The sequence below is a fragment of the Abramis brama genome (assembly GCF_963993115.1).
Source record: "Abramis brama genome assembly, chromosome: 18".
Lineage (NCBI taxonomy): Eukaryota > Metazoa > Chordata > Actinopteri > Cypriniformes > Leuciscidae > Abramis > Abramis brama.
This window is the reverse complement of record NC_139980.1, coordinates 36,280,665-36,301,254: the sequence shown is the minus strand read 5'-3', so window position 1 is coordinate 36,301,254 and position 20,590 is coordinate 36,280,665. Positions and strand designations below refer to the sequence as shown.

The window sequence follows — 20,590 nt, the reverse complement described above, 5'->3', positions numbered from 1 at the left end:
GAAAACACTGATGAGCACTAACTGGACTAGACCACAGGTGATGGATGTTCCCTCTCGGTCAGGGTTACCCCAACCCTTACCCTAACCCTAACTCAGAGCAGAAGTGTGACGACAGCATGAAAACGCTGATGAGCGCTAACTGGACTAGACCACAGGTGATGGATGTTCCCTCTGGCTGTGTCACGCTACGGTGTCGGCGTCTCCTGAAAAAACATGGTAATACCGTAGTACTTTTAGGTTGTCAGGGGAAACCAGACGTCCTTGAGTGTGTGTGTCTGTGTGTGTGTGTGTGTGTGTGTATGTGTGTGTGTGCGTGCGTGCTTGTCTACCTATCTAACGGGACCATGGTGTCTTTACACACTCACCCACAGAGGACCGTTAAAAAGTACTTGTTAAAATCAAGTAAAAGACAATTTTGTACATTTTTGACCAAGTGTGTGTGTGTGTTTAAGTCCATACTCTGCAGCGCTCCTGTAGGCTGGAGCAGGAACTGCAATGGCCCATTAACACACGTTGTTCACACTCCTCTATTGTTTGAATGGCTTGCTGTCCTAGAGAGGCTCTGAGACTGTAGAGCTGATGTTTAAAAGGCTGCTTAGTTAAGGACCTTTTTTTTAAACTATTAGGTCAATAAGATAATTTTTTCATCTTAATTTTAATTTCACTCTAAAATGCTTAAACATTCTAAGACAATTACTATATAATGTTTTTTTTTAAACATACAGCTTAGTATGTAAGATACCATAAATTATTATGCATCATTCTACATATCAATAATATCTGACCAATTTAGCAGCTAGTACATCTGCAAAGTGGGTGCTTGTGAAAGAAAAGAAAGAAAAGCCTAAAACTTACTTGTTTAAAACTTTGCATTACATTCAAATGAAATTCCACCCAAAAACCAAAACAGATTTAAAAATATGTACTAAACCAGATTAAAATGAAATAAAAATGCCATCACTGGAAAAACAAAAAAAACAAAGCAACCGAACAGGTGTCGCACTATTCCAGGTCAAGACTAACATTTTTATATTGACTTCAGCTGGCTTAATCTAATGAACTGACACTTTAGTTTTACATTTTTGAAGATTTTTAATAAAACAGTCAACTCATAATTTTGAACTCTGACCTCGACATAGAAGTGCATTAGTGTCTGGGTTGGTATGGATTGCATTTTATTTTGTTATAAGGGAAACAACAGTGAACTTTGAAGTACAAGAACAATAATTTGTGTCTGCTGAAACTGCTCATTTGCATTCACAGTTTAACTAGTGTAGAAATGGCCATAGTGAATAATGCCTTTGGCCCCTGATAGATGGTACTTTACCGACTCATGTTTGGGTGCTTTGCCATTTCTTGCCATCACAATTTTTTTTATTGCAAGAACTGGTGTTTCAGTGTTACTATGAACATTGCTATTACATTCAGAGAAATGTCGGAATATGAAATATTGCTCAATTTAAAGGCAACCAAACAGGTGTCACACTTTACCATCTAACAGGGGACCCGTGTCCCTCTGTGTAGTGAAATCACTGTAACATGCCCATGCTGCGGTTGCTTAACTTTAGCATGTGCACTTTAACTTGTGTGGAAATGGGCATAGAATGGTAACTATCAAAAGGCCATCGACTTCTGTTCGTGTTTTGCAGTGGCCTGAATTGTGAGACATGTTTTGTCTTTGTTCTTCTGAAAACTTCATGGCCTTTTCATCAAACATCAGCAAATAAATGCATGATTGTCATAACTATCTACAGGTACTTTTATTTATTTAACTCTGCATTATAACCCTCAAATATTGTGGCTTTGTGATAAATGGGTTGTGATGTTTCTCATTTGCAAGTGTCTCTGATATTAAAATCATCTGCAAAATGAATACATGTAAATTAAGAAAGGGTTAATGCAGAAATCAACATTTTGATAGTGTTCAGTACCAGGTAGAGCAATTGAAATGATTTAAATAAAAACCAACATCTACTGTACTGTGATAAGTACGCTGAGGCCATGGTGTTTTATGCCTTGTTTCGATCATTTTATGTTATTTTCCAACATGAGATGTTTCTTTTCTTGATAAAGCTGCTCTAAGCTTTCGATCGCACAATGTCTTCACCGCTGATTTAGTGAAGTATTCAACACAAGCTTCACATTGTCAAGAATGAAGCCCATGGAACAAAAATGGACTAATTTACAATATAATATTTTATCTCTGTGAAGCTGTCATGGAGAGAAACTGAAAGCAGGGTTTCATAAATGCATGAATGAATCCCAGAACTGATGCGAACACCTCATTCTCTCAGGCAGTCAATCAGTTTAATTGCACTTAATCTGTTTCAGACAGAAGCTCAGAGTCCAGCTCTCTGTTATCTGGGTTCTCACAGTCTAAACCCTTTATCTGCCCACATTCCTCCGTATACAGTAGGACCTTGTTCGGGTTTGTTCGCTGGATTCCCTAAAGCCCTGTTCAGATTACACTCGCCCCTGATGGCGAAACCGTAGACGGAGGAAGTCTGGGTGATTGCGACGGCCACACCTGGTCTTCCGCTTGTCTCTCGACAGGTGGGCTGCTGTTTCTCTGGGCTTTCACTGCTTGTTATGAGGGGATAGTCAAGCTCAAAATGAGCAGTGATGGTTATTTCATTCAAAGATCTTAGATGTTGATGACGAGAGGTAACAAGCTCAATGTCCTTGCAATAAAACAAACCAAAGAGCATTTTCACTGGTCATGATGGCTAATGTCCTTTAAAGTTTATGGATTTAATGTAGTTTCACCAGTAACAGTTGAATCCGCACAGCTGAGTGAAGTTCTCTCCCTTTGGGACTGTGATGTATGCCTGGCCGCATTAGCTGTGGCTCTGTGATCGACACACTCAACATGTTTGCATTTCTACCCCAGCTATAAAGCGTAGAGCGTGAACACGCAGATGTCGTCTACGCACGTATCACGTTTGTTCTAAAGCAGGTGGAACTTCTACAAACTATTTTGAAAGTGCAGAAACTTGAATGTTTGCATTTGCACAGGAATGGACTTGTGTTTATGAAGTGTGAGGATGAGGATGGGACTAGAGACAGAGGTTGTTATGGAAATGCCCAGGAACAGAAATGTTTAATGAGTTTACTGAAGCGTCGGGAGAAGCCGAAGGTTGTCAGGAGATCAGACTACAACTGTGCCATATGGCAACAACAAAAAAATCCACAATCTTTTCACAATTCTTTTTCATGTCGGTTTTTAAGACAAACTAAGCAAAAATAATTTCCATGTTTTAAAATTTAGCATTAAAATGTGACAAAAGATAAAATAAAAAAGATTGACAGACCCATTTAAGCCAAAGTTGGCACTTTATTTTATTTCATTTTTTAAAAATAAGAACAAATATGACAATTTCAAATAATAGGACAGTAACACATCAACATTTTGAACATGCAAATTAAATGGTTTGAAAGCCCATTTGTGCCTGGATCTGTCAGGTTGCTTAATGCCCATTATATGAAAGAAAGTCCTCTGCTAAATGACAAGGGTTTGTGTTTCCACTGAGGTTATTTTGTGTGATATTGCTTGAATAAATCAATGTACATGTAAATTTAAGATAGCAACTGTTTTGTGTAACTTCTCAATACAGACCTTTTGTTGACACTTGTCTGTTCCTCAAAAGGCAGTAAATGTTGCGACTGCATGATGTAATAGAGCAGTAATGTCATGCTAATGCAACCATAGCTACCATGCTAATCTGTATCCACTGCTGTGACTCTGAAGGCCTCGTCGTTGGACAGTTTTACTGCAGATTTCCAGCTTTTCCCAGAGCCTCTTTTCCTTCTGGGTCTCTTTCTAACACAAAGCACAACAGAGCATTGCCTGGGCACCAAACCAACATCGAGTTCTTCATCTTCACATCCGGCAAGAGTTTCCTCCGGGTTGCTAGCAGTGATTCTGTGTCTGTCTTTGGCAGGTTGTTGTTTTCTCTGAAAAGGCAGCAGAGGAACAGAGCCTGGTTTGTTGGTGTCCGATGAAGCTGCACAAATGCATTGAGACTGTTGCTTTCTGGTCTTACGCAACTTTAATGCACATGAAAAATGTCCTGCTTTGTTGACACACACACACACACACACACACACACAGAGAGAGAAACGTGCTACAGAAATATGACAGTAATGCAGTTTGTAATGACAGTAATAGGACAGTTACATTCCCCTCGATGGTCAGATCTGATCGCCTCTGCTCGACACTTTACATTCAAACACACACTATAACACATGAGGCACTGATGTCAGTGTGTGTACTGTGTGTTTGGCACTACACTGTTGTGTTGTTATTCCAGACAGCGTCTCTCAGAGGGAAATCTTCTTCTGAACACTTTCAGCTGTTTAAGTGTCGCTCATTATTACAGCTCGTGTCATGAGAATCTCAATGATTCCTCCCACAGCGTCATGCCATTATCTTAGGGCACTTAACATTTTGAAAAGAGATTTGGAGATGTGAAGTTGAAAAATAATAAAATTTGTGACTTTATTCATGGCTGTTGTCTTAGTATTAGGTCTCCTGAGAGCTTGTGTCTAGACATATTGTCCGTGTCCATGTCAAGTCACCTTTATTTATAAAGCTCTTTACACAATAGACTGTTTGAAAGCAGTGTGTTGAGATTCAATCAGCACATTAGCATCATTAGTATCATTAGCATCATTAGCATCATTAGTATCATTAGTATCATTAGCATCATTAGCATCATTAGCATAATTAGTATCATTAGCATCTTAGCATCATTAGCATCATTAGCTTCATTAGTATCATTAGCATCTTAGCATCTTAGCATCATTATCTGCTGAGGGAAATTTTACAGAAACATCTAAACCTCGCCAGAACATCAAACTGGTCATGTTAAGTTTCACCAGCGATAGGAACTGAACACAAATATTGTTCTGGAAACGACAGAAAGCTAGAAACAAAGTATATATTTACTCTGATAACAAACCCTTCTGTCTCTTTATCTCGAACAGTAAATGTGATTTATGCTGCCGGAATGGAGCGCTGTGTTGATAAATGTCCATGTGTGTTTCCGAGTCTGGTTCCTGTGTTAGTTCGCTGATGATGATAAGTGTGTATAAACTTCAGTCCAGAATCATTCATAACTGTAGATTCTGCAACACATCTCGCATTCTTGTGGAGACCAACAGTCGACCTGCATCTCTCTGCTGTCACTGACACCTTTACTGACGACTAACTCTCATGCCTTCTTCAGAAACCTATAATTATATATTAATAGTGTTCTGCCAGTCTGTAAGATCTGTGCAGTAAACCGTCAACCATATTTTTATTGCAATGAGAAGACCACATTTTCCTGCGAAGGCCAATCAGTGAAGGAGTTTCAGACCGACAATAAGTTACCTGAACTAATCAAGCTAAAAGTGGATAAGAGAAGTGAAGTGGTTCAATGTTTCAGTGTTCGCCGGAGCTTTGCTTGCTGTCGTCTGAGACGGACTCAACCGGACGCTTTCTGCTTCATTAACCGGTGGAGATGAGAAGGGGTCGTCATCAGCGAGTGTGTGTGTGTGGAGATGAGAAGGGATCGTCATCAGCGAGTGTGTGTGTGTGGAGATGAGAAGGGATCGTCATCAGCGAGTGTGTGTGTGTGTGGAGATGAGAAGGGGTCGTCATCAGCGAGTGTGTGTGTGGAGATGAGAAGGGGTCGTCATCAGCGAGTGTGTGTGTGTGGAGATGAGAAGGGGTCGTCATCAGCGAGTGTGTGTGTGGAGATGAGAAAGGGTCGTCATCAGCGAGTGTGTGTGTGGAGATGAGAAAGGGTCGTCATCAGCGAGTGTGTGTGTGGAGATGAGAAGGGATCGTCATCAGCGAGTGTGTGTGTGTGGAGATGAGAAGGGGTCGTCATCAGCGAGTGTGTGTGTGTGGAGATGAGAAGGGGTCGTCATCAGCGAGTGTGTGTGTGGAGATGAGAAGGGGTCGTCATCAGCGAGTGTGTGTGTGGAGATGAGAAGGGGTCGTCATCAGCGAGTGTGTGTGTGGAGATGAGAAAGGGTCGTCATCAGCGAGTGTGTGTGTGGAGATGAGAAAGGGTCGTCATCAGCGAGTGTGTGTGTGGAGATGAGAAGGGATCGTCATCAGCGAGTGTGTGTGTGTGGAGATGAGAAGGGGTCGTCATCAGCGAGTGTGTGTGTGTGGAGATGAGAAGGGGTCGTCATCAGCGAGTGTGTGTGTGGAGATGAGAAGGGGTCGTCATCAGCGAGTGTGTGTGTGGAGATGAGAAGGGGTCGTCATCAGCGAGTGTGTGTGTGGAGATGAGAAAGGGTCGTCATCAGCGAGTGTGTGTGTGGAGATGAGAAGGGGTCGTCATCAGCGAGTGTGTGTGTGGAGATGAGAAGGGGTCGTCATCAGCGAGTGTGTGTGTGGAGATGAGAAGGGGTCGTCATCAGCGAGTGTGTGTGAGTGGAGATGAGAAGGGGTCGTCATCAGCGAGTGTGTGTGAGTGAGTCCTGTTGGTCAGTGAAGCGTTGGCTAGTCGAGGCGGAGAGCGAACCGTCACCGGGATCGGCAGGAGCGAGTGTGACACGGAGACATCCATACTGGATCTGGGAAGTTTGTGTTTTGACACTCTTAGAAGAAAAGTTTCTATAGAGAACCTTAAATGGTTCTGTCAGGTGCTTTATGTATAGAACCAGAACCTTTTAGGGGTTTCCATCATGGCATCATTTATTTTTAATGAAAGAATCTGGTTTTGTAGCTCGTAAACAGTTTATCACTAGAAAAAACTGAAATAACCCATTAAACATGAAAGTATTTCATCATATAATTTAACATATTCACATCATATTCATCATAATATTTCTTCTTATTTAGAACATTTTTGGCATTCGTGAAACTACAGTTAAGAACCCTAGACTAAGGCTACGTTCACACTGCCAGTCCACATGTGTGTATCTGATTGGAATCTGATCTGAATTATTGGCTGTTCACACTGTGTATCGCAACAGTACGGATGCGGTTGTGTGTCCCGAAGAGCTCTTTGGTTTCCTGCAATATCTGCATTGGTTTCAGTGACGTTGGATTTGTGGGAATACGCCGAAAACAACAACAACCGGAACGTGGAGGGGTTTGGAATACAGATGTTGTCTTATTTCTTGCTAAATCTGATCGGATTTCAATCGGATATGCAAAACATCGGGTCGAAAGATCTGTACCTGATCCGAATCGACCCGGATCACTTCTTACCCGAACCCAACATGCAGAAATACATTTTTTAAAAAGAAAAACTTTGGAAAACACACACACACACACACACACTCACTCACTGTCACACACACACACACACACTCACACACACACACACACACACACACACTCACTGTCTCACACACACACACACACACACACACACACACACACACATCGGGCCCCTGCCAGGCTATGAGCCTCAATTGCCATGGCAACAAAACTTTAAGGCCAGTCTTCCAAAAGCCCCACAATGCACCAGTGCAGTAATTCAGTCCCGCTCCTGTGTGTGAATGAAGCCATGAAGCGATGGAGTTATGAGGAGTTATGAAGACTTATGAAGCGTGTCTGCTGGTCATTTTACTTCTGTGATGTGATGATGAAGAATATACAACAAGGGAACATGCTTTATCACAGAGAGTTTGAGTGATTGGGTGATTAAAGTGTTTCTGAATGACAGATGATGAACAGAGAGGATCCCTGACGTCGGTGTGATTCAGAGGTGGAGCTTTACTTCAGTCTGATGATGGACGTTTATGAAGGAGGCAAGCTCACACTACACAAGCACACTACACAAGCGCACACTACACAAGCACACTACACAAGCGCACACTACACAAGCGCACACTACACAAGCACACTACACAAGCGCACTACACAAGCTCACACTACACAAGCACACTACACAAGCACACTACACAAGCTCACACTACACAAGCACACTACACAATGCTTACACTACACAAGCACACTACACAAGCTCACACTACACAAGCACACTACACAAGCACACTACACAAGCTCACACTACACAAGCACACTACACAATGCTTACACTACACAAGCTCACACTACACAAGCGCACACTACACAAGCGCACACTACACAAGCGCACACTACACAAGCACACTACACAAGCGCACACTACACAAGCTCACACTACACAAGCACACTACACAAGCACACTACACAAGCTCACACTACACAAGCACACTACACAATGCTTACACTACACAAGCTCACACTACACAAGCTCACACTACACAAGCGCACACTACACAAGCGCACACTACACAAGCTCACACTACACAAGCACACTACACAAGCTCACACTACACAAGCTCACACTACACAAGCACACTACACAAGCGCACACTACACAAGAGCACACTACACAAGCGCACACTACACAAGCTCACACTAGGGGACTTTAAAGGGGACATTTCATGAAAATCAGACTTTCTCCGTGTGTAAGTGCTATAATCCGGTGCTTCTACCAACCCAGAAAACGTGAAAAGTGAAACCCAGTAACTTTGTTTTGTAAGTCTTTCTCTGCAAGCATGTAAAAAAATAAGCCGATCAGATTTCGCTCCCCTTCTGACGTTTGAAGTGGATCTAATTATAATATTACCGGCCCTTTAGATTCTGGATGAGTGAGATTGGCCTGTTTTGTTATTGCCGGAGTACCTGAAGCTTGTGTAAAGACTCCGCCCTCTTCTGAACGGAGGCGGAGCAGCAGCTCATTTGCATTTAAAGGGACACACACAAAAACAGACAGTTTTTGCTCACACCCAAAATGGGGCAAATTTGACAAGATATAATAAATGATCTGGGGGGAATTTGAGCTGAAATTTCACAGACACATTCTGGGGACACCATACATTTATATTACATCTTGTGAAAAGGGGCATAATATGTCACCTTTAAAGAGCCGCTCGTGCAAAAAATAGATGAGACAGAAACAGACAATTGGGCAGAAATACACGATGTCCATGTCTGTTCAGCAAAACTGATGGTAAATAATACAAGTGCGAAATGAACTTTAAGATTTTTTCTCCTCTATAACAAATGAAGTTATGTGCAGTGAGCCCCTTTATGCCCCTCATGTTCCCTTCATAACATCTGTCCTGTGTTAAGTCAAGTCAAGTCACCTTCATTTTTATAGTGCTTTTAATAATATGAATTTTTTCAATGATAATAGGAAATTACAGTAACAGAGATTGTTTTGGCTTTACAGCAGCTCTAGAATAAAGTTAACAGTGCACACTTCTTTACAGTGTCTTAACAGTGTTAACAGTGCTGGACGAAGGGACAGTGATCTTCCCGCCTGTGATGAATGTGTGTGCGGTCTGTCCAAGCGCAGGCGCTCGGTGTGATTGAAAGTCTTTTAAATCAGCACTTTTCATTTTATTGATTACGTGTGCAACTGCATATGCGGTCCGGTTCATTTTTATTGTCTGTCAGACGCTCCACGTCAAGGGTTAGTGGATGTCCAGGGCTGCGTTTCCCAAAAGCATCGTAAACATAAGTAGATCGTAGATCCATTGCCACCAATAGACTCTATACAATCAGCTTTCCCTCTGTGCTTGTGAGAAACAGTCCAGCTCTGAGAGGAATAAATGTGAGACCCGCATCAAACACCTTCACTGCCTGTGTCTGCAGAGGCTAGTCGAGCTGGACCGAAGCCAAGACTTGTCAGAATCTCTGAGTCCTTGCAGACGACAGAACCCAAAGCCTGTAACGTATAGTAACAGTGAGATATGACAGAGAGAGTTCATCACTGTGAAACACAGGCACGGCTCAGGTGTTGTGCTCACCAGTGTGGGTTCGTCACAGTGATGTTCCAACACAGAAGAAGATCATTGAGATCCACACTGGAAAACTGACCGACTGATCCGATCCAGCATTGATCTGACCGGATTTATCCCATAGAACAGTGTTGTGTTGTGCTGTGTTGTGTTGTGTTGTGTGTGATCTGTGTGTCTGTCGTTGCTCAGGAGCCCAAGCTGCGGGAGCTGCTGGATGTGGGGACTCTGGAGGGGAAGATGGAGAACCGGACGCTCACGGTGGTCAGCGGTCAGGACATGGTCAGCATCTCCTACCACAACTTCGTGGCCTTTCATGAGGAGGTTGCCAAGGTAACGCTTCTCCAACATACACTGTAACCAGGATAGGTGTGTGATCACAGCCGTCGCTCGTCTCAAAGCATCTCTTCAAAACTGTCAAACGTTCAGTGTCTCTCTTTAAATGACACATTCCATAGTTAATTTTGAAAGATATAATTTTGCTTCAGGAACAGTTACACATGAGATTTAATCTGTAAAAAACACAGAGATGCACTATCCAACACTATCCATCACACACTATGATCTGCAAATGTGAGCGAGGCCGATAGTTTTATGATATTTTTGATGATCTTGTCATATTAATGCTGATCTGGTCCGAGTGGATTGAAGGCCGGTCTGCTGATGTGTGTGTGTGTGTGTGTGTGTGTGTGTTCAGGAGTGGGCCGAGCAGCTCTTCAGTCTGGCCTCAAACCTGTTGGCGCAGAACATGAGCAGAGAGTCCAGTCTGGAGAAGATGTGAGTGTTCTGTGATGTCAAGTCGAGTCTCCTTCATTTATACAGCACTTTAACAATAGAGATGTTTCACAGCAGCTTTACAGTGATAACAGGAGATTACAGTAACAGAGATTGGTTAGGCTTTACAGCAGCTCTAGAATAAAGTTATTGTCCAGATAAAGTTAGTTTTGATTGATTCACTTTCGTTGTAAAGATCATTAGTTATTAACTTAGGGGCCGCTAACACACACCGTTCTCACAGGAAACAGGAACTTTTAGTGTGTTCTGGCCGTTCATTCACACATCAGTGTTTGGAGCTCGAGAACACACACTCTGAAACAGGATCCAAGGTGCAAGTTTTGAAAGTTTTTGAAAAAACATTATCATCTCCGTGTAAACTTCAAAAACGTGAATCTGTGAAAGTGGTGACGGCGTGCTCATGCGTATCACGTGTTTAGTCTATAGTCTTGTGATCGATGAGACATCTCTTCATTTACTGCTACAAACTGATAACGGTCAGAAAAATGTGATTTAAACCATGCTAGTGCAATTCCACTAATGCCAACATAATTTTCGAGTCTATTTAAAAGAACGTTGTGGTCAATAGTGTCAAATGCAGCACTAACATCGAGTAACACTAATAGCGAGACACAACCACGATCGGATGATAAGAGCAAATCATGTGTGACTCTAACGAGAGCTGTCTCGGTACTATGGTACGGTCTAAATCCTGACTGGAAATCCTCAGATATCATTTCTTTCTAAAAAGGAACATGTCATCGACACGACACACACTTTCCACCACACGTTTCTCTCTTCACACACGAAGGTTGGCCAGCGCTAACAGTGAGGGTGTGAGAATGAAGCCTCGAGACGCTACAGTGATAAAGTCTTCCCGTGACTCTCAGGAGCGGCTCTAATGTTCACTATCATCCGTCAGTCAGCCGACGGAAGCTCGCGCTGGTTGAGGATTAACTGCATCTGCATGACTGCAGGTCACATGGTCTGGGACTGCAATCCCACGATGCCGTTCTCTCACACCGTAAATCAGGCCGCCTGTGACTTTGGCCTCGGCACACATGCGGGAAAGAGTCCGGCTGCGTTAATCATTGGCAGGAAGATGCTGATGGTTAATGAAAGCGTGTTGCACGTGACCTTTTTCTAGACACGAAACTTGTGCTTTTGACATGCTTCGATACCAACACAATGCATTCTGGGATGGGAGTGGAACAGTGTGGGAAATGCACACACACACACACTCACTCACACACAGACCGAGATGCAGAGACAGAAGCATCACAGCGACACACATCTGTCCGTGTGTGTTTCATGCGTTCGTTCTGTTCTTCACAGATACACTAAACTGACGCTACAGGCGACGGCCGACGGCGGGATTCCTGTGAAAAAGTAGGTTTGTTCATCTGTGCCGTTACTGTGAACACACACGTTACACAGATTGCCAGACGCTGCTCAGCGTGTGTGTACAGATGCTGTCGTGTGTGTGTTCCAGCATCATCCGCATGATCCCTGCCGACAAACGGCGAGTGGAGAACGCTCTGGAGATCTGCGGCCTGCCGTCACAACGGGTGAGGAAACACTCCTGCAGAACACAGGACACACACACTCCTGCTGAACACAGGACACACACACTCCTGCAGAACACAGGACACACACACTCCTGCAGAACACAGGACACACACAGGACACACACACTCCTGCAGAACACCGGACACACACACTCCTGCAGAACACCGGACACACACACTCCTGCTGAACACAGGACACACACACTCCTGCTGAACACAGGACACACACACTCCTGCAGAACACAGGACACACACAGGACACACACACTCCTGCAGAACACCGGACACACACACTCCTGCAGAACACAGGACACACACACTCCTGCTGAACACAGGACACACACACTCCTGCAGAACACAGGACACACACACTCCTGCAGAACACAGGACACACACACTCCTGCAGAACACAGGACACACACACTCCTGCAGAACACAGGACACACACAGGACACACACACTCCTGCAGAACACCGGACACACACACTCCTGCAGAACACAGGACACACACACTCCTGCTGAACACAGGACACACACACTCCTGCAGAACACAGGACACACACACTCCTGCAGAACACAGGACACACACACTCCTGCAGAACACCGGACACACACACTCCTGCAGAACACAGGACACACACACTCCTGCAGAACACAGGACACACACACTCCTGCAGAACACAGGACACACACACTCCTGCAGAACACAGGACACACACACTCCTGCAGAACACAGGACACACACACTCCTGCAGAACACAGGACACACACACTCCTGCAGAACACCGGACACACACACTCCTGCAGAACACAGGACACACACACTCCTGCAGAACACAGGACACACACACTCCTGCAGAACACCGGACACACACACTCCAGCAGAACAAGCATCATGTCTTTAATCCTGAATAGACTGAGAGGAAAAAGCTCCTAGTTTTATTTCTGACAATATCATTTATATAACTACACACACACACACACACACACTCACTCACTCACTCACACACACAGACACACACACACACACACACACTCACGCACTCCTCAGTGGTGTGCTTGTGTTGGTCAGTTCACTGATATCCTTCATTAGAGCTCAGTAATGTCTGTCTCTCTCTTCAGACTCTTTCCTCTTTCTGTCTGATCATTCTCTTTTCTCCATTTGTTTTTCCTCTTTTTGCTTATTCTGCAACTCATTTTAGTCTCCAGCATCTGATTACGCCTATAGTTCCTAGTTAACACTTCCTCTTTTCCTGCAGGGTGAATCCATTCCTCAGGACAGGTTTACACCGGACGTGTTCCGACAGCTGCTGAACAACATCTGTCCACGGAACGACATCGACACCATCTTCTCAGAAATGTCAGTTCTCTCCCTGTTCGAGTCTTCATCATCTACGCACTGATGACCAAAGGGCTCGTAGAATAAAAAGAACGAAACAAGAACCCGAAACACAGTACTTGTTAAAATTTAAAACCACAGAAGTTCTCAGATTAAACAAACCAAAATGTATCCATCAGCTCACAAACACACACACACGCTGTGACGGAACAAACCTTCCCAATCTGATATCTGATCCATCACAACACGTGAAGTTAGAAATATTTTTGATGTGGTAAAAATGAAATAGGAATTATAAATGGCATTAATCACATTTTATTATTTTGATTTCATTAAAATGAATAATGAATAATTCACAATAAGACCTGAAATGCACAAGAAATACACTGTGAAGTAAAATTGTATGTGTTCATGAACGGACTGTGTGTGTGTGCGTGTGTGTGTGCATGCGTGTGTGCGCGTGTGCGCGTGTGTGCGTGTGTGTGTGTGCGTGTGTGTGCGTGCGTGTGTGTGTGTGTGTGTGTGCGTGCGTGTGCGTGTGTGTGTGTGTGTGTGTGTGTGCGTGTGCGTGCGTGCGTGCGTGTGCGTGTGTGTGTGTGTGTGTGTGTGTGTGTGCGTGTGTGATGCGCAGTGGTGCTAAGATCCGGCCGTACCTCACCGTGGACCAGATGACAGATTTCCTCAACAACAAACAGAGAGACCCTCGTCTGAACGAGATCCTGTACCCGCCACTCAAAGCTGAGCAAGTGCAGGGATTGGTGGAGAAGTACGAGCCGGACACCATGTTTTCACAGAGAGGTTTGTGCTTTCATCTGCTATTTGATTCCTGAAAAATAAAGATTTAAAATGCTGATAAGTTGGACAGAAAGTTTGCTGTTCAGTGAATAAAGGTCTGTGATGTTGTGTGACGGTCAGAACCCTAAACTCTACTACAACTAAACTGCAGAAACAACATCACACCATGAGCCCACATCTACTTAGTGTGAACTACACCAATTGAGCTCATAAACGAGTGACAAAGAGTCTGTTTAACTGTAGGGAGAAGATCAGTAAATCAAAAGCCTTTTGCTGAGAATGTAGATGTGTATGTTCCGTCATAAACTCAAGAACACTGTACAGCCCAACACTGTTGACCAGAGGACGCTTCTCTGCTGAATGACTTACTGCAGAGTCAGTAAGTGTAAAGACTGTAGTCTCCTCGAGCTCCTCCATCTCCATCTCTGAGCTTTAATGAAGTCTGTCTTCCCCTCACGAGGCTGGAAAGGTGGACGCTCCGCTGAGATGAAAGTCACCCTTTGCTGCCTCATTAGAGGAAACCCGTTCAGATGTCAGAGGAAGAACTGTGTTAATTAGGCTGTGGGAGTCTGCGGAGGGCATGGCGGGATTAATTAGGGTAAAGTGGCCAGAGGGACGGCAGGACGTTACGCGCACTAGCCTCCACCTGAGAGAGCCTGAGCTGAGCTGTCACTTCTGTTGAACTCATGTGTTGTTGGCATTTTAACGAGGAATCGCTCTCAGCATGTTGTGTTGCATTCAGGGCTGCAGTGCTTCTTAAAATGAGATTACATAGATCAGAGTTGCTGGTGTCTGTTCCTGTAGCGGCTCCAAACACACCTCAGGTGTTCCTGAAGGTCTTTTATCGCTGGTTCTGACTGTGCAGGAGGGTGGATCTCAGGAACAAGGCTCTGGCTCAATTGTTGATATGGTTGTTTTGTGGTACAGGGCAGATCTCGGTGGAGGGATTCGCCAGATATCTGAGTGGAGAAGAGAACAGTATCATCCCGCCAGAGAAGCTGGACATGAGTGAAGACATGACGCTGCCGCTCTCACATTACTTCATCAACTCCTCACACAACACCTACCTTACAGGTCAGCCAATCAGACGACTCACACGACACCTACCTCACAGGTTAGCCAATCAGACGACTCACACGACACCTACCTCACAGGTCAGCCAATCAGACGACTCACACGACACCTACCTCACAGGTCAGCCAATCAGACGACTCACACGACACCTACCTCACAGGTTAGCCAATCAGACGACTCACACAACAGGTCAGCCAATCAGACGACTCACACAACAGGTCAGCCAATCAGACGACTCACACGACAGGTCAGCCAATCAGACGACTCACACGACACCTACCTCACAGGTCAGCCAATCAGACGACTCACACGACACCTACCTCACAGGTTAGCCAATCAGACGACTCACACAACAGGTCAGCCAATCAGACGACTCACACAACAGGTCAGCCAATCAGACGACTCACACGACACCTACCTCACAGGTCAGCCAATCAGACGACTCACACGACACCTACCTCACAGGTCAGCCAATCAGACGACTCACACTACACCTACCTCACAGGTCAGCCAATCAGACGACTCACACAACAGGTCAGCCAATCAGACGACTCACACTACACCTACCTCACAGGTCAGCCAATCAGACGACTCACACAACAGGTCAGCCAATCAGACGACTCACACTACACTTACCTCACAGGTCAGCCAATCAGACGACTCACACAACAGGTCAGCCAATCAGACGACTCACACTACACCTACCTCACAGGTCAGCCAATCAGACGACTCACACGACACCTACCTCACAGGTCAGCCAATCAGACGACTCACACTACACCTACCTCACAGGTCAGCCAATCAGATGACTCACACAACAGGTCAGCCAATCAGACGACTCACACTACACCTACCTCACAGGTCAGCCAATCAGACGACTCACACGACACCTACCTCACAGGTCAGCCAATCAGACGACTCACACGACACCTACCTCACAGGTCAGCCAATCAGACGACTCACACTACACCTACCTCACAGGTCAGCCAATCAGACGACTCACACGACACCTACCTCACAGGTCAGCCAATCAGACGACTCACACTACACCTACCTCACAGGTCAGCCAATCAGACGACTCACACGACACCTACCTCACAGGTCAGCCAATCAGACGACTCACACGACACCTACCTCACAGGTCAGCCAGTCAGATGACTCACACGACACCTACCTCACAGGTCAGCCAATCAGACGACTCACACGACACCTACCTCACAGGTCAGCCAATCAGACGACTCACACGACACCTACCTCACAGGTCAGCCAATCAGACGACTCACACGACACCTACCTCACAGGTTAGCCAATCAGACGACTCACACTACACCTACCTCACAGGTCAGCCAATCAGACGACTCATACGACACCTACCTCACAGGTCAGCCAATCTGATGACTCACACAACACCTACCTCACAGGTCAGCCAATCAGACGACTCACACGACACCTACCTCACAGGTTAGCCAATCAGACGACTCACACTACACCTACCTCACAGGTCAGCCAATCTGATGACTCACACGACACCTACCTCACAGGTTAGCCAATCAGACGACTCACACTACACCTACCTCACAGGTCAGCCAATCAGACAACTCACACGACACCTACCTCACAGGTCAGCCAATCAGACGACTCACACTACACCTACCTCACAGGTCAGCCAATCAGACGACTCACACGACACCTACCTCACAGGTTAGCCAATCAGACGACTCACACTACACCTACCTCACAGGTCAGCCAATCAGACGACTCACACGACACCTACCTCACAGGTCAGCCAATCTGACGACTCACACAACACCTACCTCACAGGTCAGCCAATCAGACGACTCACATGACACGACAGGTCAGCCAATCAGACGAGTCACATGACATGACAGGTCAGCCAATCAGACGAGTCACACAACACATCAGTCCACCTATAGACATTAGTCAGGGCTGATGTCTTACTGAATGTCACCCAGGCTGTGAGACAGTCTTTACAGTGTCATGGACTCTATAAAGATTACGTGTCACTTTCAAAACTCAGAACTTTTAAAAGTGTTTTATGGGGTTTTTATATACTGTAGGATTTTTGGAAAAGTATTTTGTCAGTTGAACAATCAGCATGCTGTTAAACAGCAGTACGATCCATTGAACACATCGTATTTCTGTCTCTCACAGCCTCGTTTTCATTCCTGTCATAAATTAAACATTACATTATCATTGTCACATTATCTGAACAGAATATCTTCCTCTTATAAATATGAATTTTGAGAGAACATGTCTCTTTGGCCAGCAAAGGTGGTAAGAATATCACTCTTCATCCCAAAATGTGTTTGTCATTCATGAAATCTAAGACCGCAGCCTCAGGCTCTGATGTGACCCACGACAGTCTGCAGTGAATGCAAGAATAAAGACCACAACCGTCAGGGATTTAGTTTGGGTTTTTATTTGCTGTTTCTGTCTTCATTCTGGCTAAATGAATGATTGGATGTGAACATAAAGCAGATATTTCGCCTTTGAACATGAACTACACTGAGACCAAATGCTCATAAATACCCCAAATAATCCTCAATGTCTATCATTTGTGGTCTGAACATGTGATCCAGCATGAATGTTTTTTAAGATGCTAATGCATTTAGAATTAGCCATTCAAGTGAAGATGGAGCGACTAAAATGTCCCGGCGGTTTTTGCACTTACTTAGTTGTAGAATTATGTATATTAATGTCTGTATCATTTGCGCTAATGGCAGTACTTCAATTAGACACGGTTTCAGCACTTGCAATCAATATACTCAAATTAGCAATAGAACACGAGATGTCTTACTAATGCATTTTCAGATTAATTTCTATGAGTTCTGTCAATCAGACAGGAAGTACATAATCGCTCAGAAATGTGATTTCTGTAATGACCGATTCTCCACCATTAATGGCTTTGCGATACATTTCTTCTCAGCTGATGTACATTAGTGTTGCAGGTGAAATGCTATAATAACTTTTACAGTTTGCATACAATGTTATGAGAGCAAATAAATGGACTGATCAGCTTTTAAAAGGAGGAGAAACACGTGCTCCATGTGTTCACTGTCGCCTTTGGCTTTTGTCTTGCTTAGTCGGGGACATTTAATGTAATATTCAACAATATTATTGATCTCCTGCATTGACACCATTATATGAGAACTGAACTGAGCTGAACGATGACATCACGCTTTTCTTCAGAGCGGCTATATAGATAAATGAACTACATTAATAACTTTTTTACAACAAAAATAAACCATCACTGAACTTACTTAAAGGGGTCATATAATGTCATTTTTGTACAAGCTAATATGATTCTTTAGGGTCTAAATTAAAAGTTTGTAATATACTTTAATTAAAAATTCTCATTAGTATTGTAAGAAAACACTAGTTTCACCTGGTCAAAACCATCTCTGTTTTCAGCACGCCGTTTAAGTGCATGTGTCTTTAAATGATAATGAGCTTTGCTGACCCCGCCCCTCTGTTCTGTGCATACATACCGTTTGTAACACAATAACACAATAACCATAACTAATTGTTCATTATAAACATGGGATTATGAATTATATTGAGAACGTCATACATAGAAAACATGCCGTAATGTACCCTGAGTGTAAACAGCCGCATTCATCGTGAAGCGTGCAAGCGATTTGCAAAGATGAATATAAAGATTAATATAAAGGTCAGTAAAACGTTACACTCACTTCTTCTTCTGGAGGTTCAGCAGAAACACGAATAGTTGGTACTGATCCTTTTTTCAGGAGCAGCTTCTTAGCAAAACCATGCTTTTTACTGACCCTCGTTTGTAAAGTCGTCTGGTGTGTGAAATGATTCGCGCAAACATGAAAGCATTGACGTTGATCGTGGGGAATATTCCCTTCGAAAACAAACTCAGCCACTGCGTCTTCAGCGGTTCGGATTTAGGAACATCAAAATGACTGCTGTGTTCGTTATAACACCCAAGAACAGAACACCACAATCGCTTAGATGCCATTCTGCTCATAGACAGTGCTCCAGCTATCAACAATGAACGCGCCGGTCGGCGCGTGCTATGATTGACAGCTCGCTCAAGAGGGCGCGAGGGCGGGTCTGTGTTGAAACGCTGCTGTCAATCAACCATCGTGGGGGGGCGTCAATTTTGTGACGTCACAAAATCGAACAGCTTGATTTGAGATGGGAGGAAACATATAAGAAGATTAAAAAAAACCACTGGATGGATTTTTATCATTTTATCATGGTTGTGTACAGGCACTGCCAACACACATTAAAGTACAATCAACTTGTAAAAGTGCATGTACCATTATATGACCCCTTTAAGCTGGACTGAGACACTATTTTCTTCTGGAAACAAACTTTGTTGCATTATTTTCCTGTTATCTCTGTAAAGCTGCTTTGAAACACTCTGTGTTGTGAAAAGCTCTGTATAAATAAAGCTGTCTTGACCTGTCTGTGTGTGTCAGCGGGTCAGCTGGCGGGAAACTCCTCAGTGGAGATCTATCGGCAGGTCCTGCTGTCCGGCTGCCGGTGTGTGGAGCTCGACTGCTGGAAGGGTCGGACAGATGAGGAGCCGCTCATTACACACGGCTTCACCATGACCTCCGAGATCTCCTTCAAGGTACACTGACAGACCATAGCCGTGTTTCCCCTGTCGGGCCGTGCGAGCCGGGCTTTAAACGGGCGGGCGGGGCTAATAGCCTCGAACCTGGAGCAGCGAGAACAAAACCTGCTGCGTTTCCACCGTCAGACTGAAGCTCTGCAGCGCTTCACTAAAACACACCCGTAACACGCCTCTCTGGAACAACGGCACACACACATCATTTCACCAACTAATGGAAGTTTTATCAGAAAACTCATCAGAAAGAATCACTGGAAACTAGCGAGATCGCAAAACCAACATGATAAAAGCGACCGTTTGCTGGCATTTTTGTTGTTTACTTAAAGATTTAAAACCCAAACATTGCTGTTTTACCACAGGTTTACAATACAAAGTGATGCATTGATCATAATGAATTAAGTTGTGTCAAGATTGCACATTAGTCACACACAAATAAAGTGGTTTACAGTTATTTCACAAAAGAAAGAGGACGTACTTGTTCAGTCGCGTCTGTTTCTGTTTATTTGCAGTCACAGGACAGTGTGTTTATCTCACATTCAGAAAGAAGGATCATTTCTACAAATATGCCACCAACAATACGAGCTGAGGAGCTTTAGCATCTCTCCCAGTACAGGGATA

The 20,590-nt window shown here is 44.2% G+C and overlaps 1 protein-coding gene across 2 annotated transcripts in view; it reads left to right on the top strand.

Annotated features, from left to right (window-relative positions):
- plcb1l (phospholipase C beta 1-like) overlaps positions 1-20,590 on the top strand; it is a 157,009-nt gene that overhangs the window by 56,105 nt on the left and 80,314 nt on the right. For both annotated transcript variants that reach the window (XM_084090219.1, XM_084090220.1), the window contains exons 4-11: positions 9,991-10,131; positions 10,496-10,575; positions 11,908-11,961; positions 12,065-12,140; positions 13,400-13,500; positions 14,111-14,277; positions 15,202-15,348; positions 19,818-19,972. In XM_084090219.1, the coding sequence (XP_083946345.1) occupies positions 9,991-10,131; positions 10,496-10,575; positions 11,908-11,961; positions 12,065-12,140; positions 13,400-13,500; positions 14,111-14,277; positions 15,202-15,348; positions 19,818-19,972 (921 nt within the window). The remainder of the gene's footprint in view (positions 1-9,990; positions 10,132-10,495; positions 10,576-11,907; positions 11,962-12,064; positions 12,141-13,399; positions 13,501-14,110; positions 14,278-15,201; positions 15,349-19,817; positions 19,973-20,590) is intronic.